At 44.0% G+C, this 6,984-nt stretch overlaps 1 protein-coding gene across 1 annotated transcript in view; it reads left to right on the plus strand.

Annotated features, from left to right (window-relative positions):
- nol4lb (nucleolar protein 4-like b) overlaps nucleotides 1-6,313 on the plus strand; it is a 185,311-nt gene extending 178,998 nt beyond the window's left edge. The window contains exons 10-11 of the mRNA XM_079528322.1: nucleotides 699-933; nucleotides 1,539-6,313. Coding sequence (XP_079384448.1) covers nucleotides 699-933; nucleotides 1,539-1,798 — 495 coding nt within the window. The 3' untranslated portion in view covers nucleotides 1,799-6,313. The remainder of the gene's footprint in view (nucleotides 1-698; nucleotides 934-1,538) is intronic.
- Nucleotides 6,314-6,984: the final 671 nt, after the last annotated feature.

Consider the following 6,984-nt stretch of genomic DNA (forward strand, 5'->3'; position numbering starts at 1 on the left):
GTGGACTGACTGAATTGTTGTGTACATGCTGCTGTGTGTTGACTGTCGACACACTACGCACAGCAGGACAGAATACATAATGGATGCCTGTATGTCTGCCTGTCTGTCTCTGCTTTTCAATCTCTGTTAATTTAACTTTGAATTGAACTCTTTCAGAGTTAAATTATTCCTCTGTATAAATCAAATAAATCTTCAGGTGTTCTCTTGCATTTTCAAAACAAGTCATCTGTTGAATACTGTTGATTAGTTCACAATTTAAACATGTTACAGGGACATCGACATTACAGGGTCACACACAGTAAAATCTGGAATGTTAATTGAACTCTTATGGGTATATTTTGTGAGATGTGTACACTCTCAGAGTTACAAATGGCTAAATTAACACTGATGACTTACACTAGCAATTTCCCTGCTTCCCTTTCTGCTCTCACTCCCACTATTGCACCCATTCTGGACAAGCCCCAGATGATGGTGTGTGTCACATCATCCCGTGTGTGCCACTCAGTGGACTGCAGAAAGTATAGCATTTCTATGATAGTAGTTTTGACACTGTAATGGACATAATGGGGATATGGCTAGGTAATTTATTATCCATGACAGATATCCATGATAGTACTATTTTGATCTAAGAAATGAAACAGAATTGTAATACTTGCCATGGTAGTTGTTGAGTATTGTACCCTTCTTTACCCCTTTAGGATGATATCTCCCTGGACAAGCCATCCAGTGGAGGAGGAGGAGGTCTGAGGGAGCCTGCGTCTCTGGCCCACTCTGCCTACTCCCTAGCAGCCTCTGCCTTCTCCTCCTCCCAGGACCCCCAGATATACATCAACGGAGCTGGACTCAGCTACGGCTACCGCGGATACGCTGGCCTGGGCGCCGCCATGCAACACCCAGTCTCCCTGACGCCTGGTGCCGCCACACAGAGCAACGGTGAGAGATTTGAGGTGTTGAGGTGTAAAAGAAGATAATGCAATGTGCATCATCTTCTTTTACACAGAGATCCCTTGTTTTTCTGTTGTTCTCGCTGCTCATTGTATAATAACTGAAACAGAACACATATTTTACCACAGTTTGATCCAGCTTTGCATTATGAATGGTCAATCGCTCGACCATTCATCATTTTTGAATATAATATTGAATAATAATTCGTCAACGTCTCACAATAACAGCACTACGAATGCATCAACCTTGTTTTGTTTTTGTTTGGGGGTTTTTGGAGGGGCATTTCAAGCCTTTATTTTCGACAGTCGGCCAGGAGTGGGATCAGGGCATTGTGCCCATGGGGTATGCGCCCTAACCATTGGGACAGCCTTCGGCCTCATGCCTGTGACCGTATAATCGAAAACGATTTATATGTCAGCTGTTTGTGTCTGCTTACTGACCTTTACGTTTCAAATCTCTCCTGCACTACTCCCTGCCCCTCCCTTACTCCTTATCTATTTTTCCCTTTTGTTTTCTTTTACACATCCCCATCCCTGACTACTCTCTCTCATCTTATTTCGCCACCCATCTCTCCATGCCTCGCTTTCCTCCAGGCCCTACAGACCTCAGTATGAAATCCCTGACCTCCAACAATGGCAGCAGTAACTCCTCCTCCGCCGTCATCTCCAGCAATCACAGCCTAGGTGGGCGTGGCAGTAACAGTGGGGGCGGGGCAGGGGGCGGGGCGTCGACCCAGCTCAGCCAACCAGAGATCACCGCGGTCCGACAGCTGATCGCCGGGTACCGCGAATCGGCCGCCTTCCTGCTCCGCTCTGCCGACGAGCTAGAGAACCTCATCCTACAGCAGAACTGAATTGTGGGAAACGGGGTCACACATGCACACACACACACACACACACACACACACACACACACATACATACAGTAGATATACCTCCCCTTGTGGTTGTCTTTTGTGTCTCCATCCCCCCCTGTATTCGTCCCTCCGTTCGTCTGTCTCTCCTCCTCGTGTTTCTACATGATGGCCATTTAACATGGGGACCTCCTTCTTTCTCTCCCCCCTGTATCTGCTCTCTGTCAGTTGGACATCTTGCTCATCCACTCTCCTTCCTCTCTCCTGTAATTTTCTTGGAAAGAGAGAGAGAAAGAGAGAGACAGTGGCAGGTCAGGACTTTGTTTTCACTCCTCTCTGGAGAAATGGAGAGGAGGAAAGTGGGAGAGAAGGAAGACAGACTCACGGCCCCTTCATCTGTCCCCTAGCTGACCCCCCCCCCCCCATCCCGCCCATCATTTTTGCCAGAAGAGGGTGGAAAAGAATGAAGAGAATCGAAAGAGAAGAGAGCACTTGGGAGGTTGAGAGGCTTTTCCCACTCCTCTCTATCTCTCCGCACCTCTCATCCGCTCTGTCTCACCTCACCTCTCCTCCTGTACTCTCCTCTCTGGAAGCACCTCACAATCACGGCCACGCTCCAAGCGAAGGAGTGTGGAAGAGAGGAACAGAGAGCAACGGAGAGATGAGGGCGACAGGAGAGAACAAAGACCTATTGAAACTGTGGAAGGAGAGGAGGAGTAGGAGGAGAACAAGTTGATTTGAGCTGGCTGGTGGAGACGTGAAGAAGCCTACAGAGCTGTTATTGATGCTGCTGCTGTGGGTTCTAACAGGAGACGATGTTGCCCCCTTGTGGGCAGACAAGTGAAATGAGCTTTTCCTTTTTTTTGCAGGAAGTCTTGACGCCTGGGAGATTTATTTTCTGTTCTTTGCTTTTTTCCCCCCAATTGACGGGTGTTGCGGCCAAATGGCCAATGCCATTCTATCATAACGATTTAAAAGAAAAATGACTCCCTAAATTAGTAGTACTAAAACTGTTTATTAAAAAAATTGACCAGAAATTGATTTCAAGTTCAATCAAAGATTGAACTTGTTGTGTTGTTAAGTCCTGTGAGCGTTTTTGTTTTTGTTTTAGTTTTAGTTCCCAATTGACTGAAGGATGAAGCGGTTTGACTTATCTTAAAAGATGGCACTAACTAAATGGCTAAGACACTCTCACCTTCTCTGAGCCTGGAGCGGCTGAATGGAGTAAAAACTGGAAAATGTCAAGAAAAAAATGTTTTTGATAAAACAAAAAGAGATAACTGTTTTGTGCTCGCTTGTATATAAGCTCTCTGTGTCCTATAGCACTTTTCCCTCTACCTGACCTTGAAACCTCACCCTTAAAACTCACCCTCGGTCCGCACCCCAAAACCCTTCCCCTGAACCCCAGCCCTTTACCCAGGGAGTAACTCGCTACTTATGCATCCAAGACGCCATCTTCACCACCAGGAAATACCTCAGATCAAATCTGCCAACCATCTTCACTTTCTCAGATTTACACACACAAGCACGAACGCACGCACGCACGCACGCACGCACGCACGCACGCACGCACGCACGCACGCACGCACGCACTCACGCACGCACGCACGCACGCACGCACGCACGCACGCACGCACGCACACACATACATACATGCACGGCAAGAGGTGAGATTCCCACCAGAAGCCAGTTTACCTTATCGTACCACCTGATGTCTTCAAGTTCTTTTTTCTAAAAAGATATTAAAGGCAGACTGTGCAAAGACCTGTAATGTCAAAGTGATAGAGAATTTCAAGAACTGATGATGTTGTGGGACGTGACCGTTTCCGAACAATGACTTCTTCAAAAAGAAAGAAACACACGAGAGGGACTTTTAGTTGTGTGCAGGTTCTGTTCAGTGTGCTGCTGTATATATAATCATTTCAAACTGAAGACATTAATGATCCAAAACTCTGGACTGGGATTGACTTTGTCCTTCTGAAAGGGGAGGCGGGGAATGGCTGTATGGGTGTTTCTTAAAAGGGAGGGGGGCTGCTAAATGTGTTTATTTCTGGTGGCAATTTTTCCTCCCAGATGTAAGCAAAACCTCAGCGTTCATTTGAAAACCCCCTCCTCCCCTCCTCCTCCTCCCCCCCCCCCCACCCCTCTCTCTCTCTGGGATGGGATATTTACACTCCCCTTTCCCTTCCTCCCCTTTCTCCCCCCCCCCTCTCTCACTGGACCTAATCTAATCTTATTTTTGTGGACCTACTGTATACCGGCTTTCTCGTTTTTCCTCTCCTCCCTCTACTTTCCTCCCTGGCCAAGGCTTAAAGTGGCTCTGTTCTAGTCTGATCTAGTCTGATCCTGGTTGTTGGGACCAGAGCATGGGAGGCACTGGGAGGAGTTCTCCTTGTGTTATTGTGTCTGTTAGACTTTTTTGAGAGGGCCATTATTATTATTATTATTATTATTACTATTATCATCATTATTTTTACTACTATGATGACTACAATGATGATTCATGTTGCTGCTGCTATTTTAAACCGGACCTTCTGCCATAGACCTGAAACCTCAATGAACGCCGGGCGTTCGCTAGCCAAAACGCCCAAACCAACCCACCAACCTCCGTTTTAACCTCAACCTTAACTCCACTGTAACACAGTGAAAACAACACCACAGAGAGGGACCTTTTAACCACAGACCTTTGAACTTTAACAGTCCTTTAGAGAACACGTACCAACACACCGTCGTTCTACAGTAGTTCATCATTCCAGTTGTTCCTCTTTTCTTGGAATTCCAGTTGGTTGATCAGTTTCTTCTTTCTTCATAAGGCTGTGTTCTCTGTTTTGTTTTTTCACCTTTCTTATGGTGACTATACCTCTTTATTTATTGGTAAAGTTCCCTCACCCAACACCTTCATCCTCTGGTCTGGAGGGTATAGGGAGTGAAGAGTTCCCTTTGCAACCCCAAAAGGTACAAGAACTCAAACCGCTCTGGGGCATATGAGACATCTTTCTATTAGTTAGACCCAATAGTACATTCAAAGATTTTAAACTCTTGATGTTCTCTGGTGTGTACATGCTGTCCTGTTCTGGGTTTTGGCCAGAGCCTTCTATCCAAAAGAGATGGGACATTGATGCATCTAGAATTATTTGAATCCTCCAGTGAGTCTGTTTTTTTTTTTAATTTATACTTCTTTCTTTTTTTAAATACCTAAAATAATATTACAGTTTGGCAAGCAATACCAAAATTTGGCTTTACTGGATGGAACTGAAATTTGTACCCTGGCAAATGTTTGTTAAGAATTGTATCTAGATGCTTATTTAAGTTAATTTAAGATTCCAATTATTTATATATTCTAACTCTTTTAGATATGTCTCTGGGCCCAGGTGTCTCGTTTTTACACTTGCAGTCAAACTCTGGGGGGTGGGGTTGAATTATGTTCAGAAACGGGACGAAATATGAATGCAACTACTACTTTCCTCTGGAGGTGGATTCTTGTCAGGAGGATTTCAACTGTCACTCTACTGTGGTTTTTTACTGTGCTTTCTACTCAGTCTGACTGTGGTCGTAGTCGTGTCACTGTAACTTGCTCCCTTTTTTGCACACTGAGCGAAGCAACAGTCATCTGTGAATTGGTTAAGGGGGGCAGTCTCTCCATGTGTTTATGTATGTTTCCCAGGAAGAGACGAGACCCCCCTTGTGGTTGCACGGCTGTAAACAAGATGTGTGAATTGAAAAGGAAGAGAAGATTAAAAAAAAAACAGAAAGGAGGACGAGGTGTTTCTTTTTTGCAATGCAGTTGATAATCATAGCGCCCCCTAGTCATTTAACGGTTTGGTGTTTTTGGCGACAGTAGTGCTGCGTCTGCTAGCTGACACAATGTTGGTTGGATGGTGAAATCTCTTTAATCTTTCTATCATCACTACACCAGATGACCGGCACGTGTGGGCTACTGACTAGTACATGTTTTTGGCATATTAAAGCCATTAATCCGGGAGGTGTGATAACATACTGTACATGCACATCTGCATTCATTGATGCTTGCCCTGAACCTGTGAAAGCCGTACGGCAAAACCTCCTTTCAACTTTTATCAATGTACGTCTAAATGCAATGTAAAAAAATAAAAAATAATCATCCCATCAAGGTTAGAATTGTTCAAAATGTTCAGAAAATGAAATGTAAAGTATTTAATTTATTGAATTTGTAGATGTAGAATTAGTAAAAGTTATTTTTTGTTTGTTTGTTTTGTTCTTGGTCTGAAAAGCAAGACGCTCTGTAATTGCCCAGTTGCAGTTAGGTTTAAAATGTTTTGATTTAACGAACGACACAAAATCAAGAGAAATATGCAACAAAAGATTACCCAGCTAGAGGTTTCTCATCCTCAGCTAGGAGGAAGAGAGAAGGAGAGGTCAGTCATGTCACAACATGAGTCAATATATTGTGATTTGGAAATGCTCAAGCCTGTGCTACATTTATTCAAATTGAAAAAAGGGCGCGATGTTGGTTGAACCCAGCCCTGACAGGGCGAATTCCATGCTGTCTTTGCTATCAAGGTGGACACAATCGGCATCAAATTATTTTCCAATACATGAATCCCACATATTTAGTACATAAGTATTATAATTATTTTTGTATATGTAAGCTTATTTTGTTCCAGTGCTATACTCATAGTATACAGTATGGGTACAAACTAAATCAACTGCGTTTTCTCACCCTGATTTTGTGGGTGACATCAATGACCTATCCGTCTCTACTCCTCCTTGATCCTCACTGTGTTCTCAAATACTGCCAATGTTCGGTTGAGGCTGCCTGGACTGCCCTGTGGGTGGGGCTTGGCATAATTGAGACAATGTGATTGGTTCTGCTCAATCAACCACTGAAAGACTTTAAATAAAATTCCTGTTTGGTGGGTTCTGTGCACACGCACGCACACACACACACACACACACACACACACACACACACACACACACACCATGCATACCATTACAAATTTGGTGTAAACGAGGATGGAACCTGTTTTCTTTTACCTTCTTGACAGATGATATTTCAATCACTGCTGCTGATGCGTCTTTTTAGCCACCGTTGGATGAAAACCCTGTATCTTAAAAATGCTTGTCATGTTTTTTTTTATATGCTTTTTCTCAGACATTTACCAAGAACCTCTGCGTTAACAATTAGTCAGCCTGTTCATTTATAG

This window comes from Electrona antarctica (genome assembly GCF_951216825.1).
Source record: "Electrona antarctica genome assembly, chromosome: 2".
Classification (NCBI taxonomy): Eukaryota; Metazoa; Chordata; class Actinopteri; order Myctophiformes; family Myctophidae; genus Electrona; species Electrona antarctica.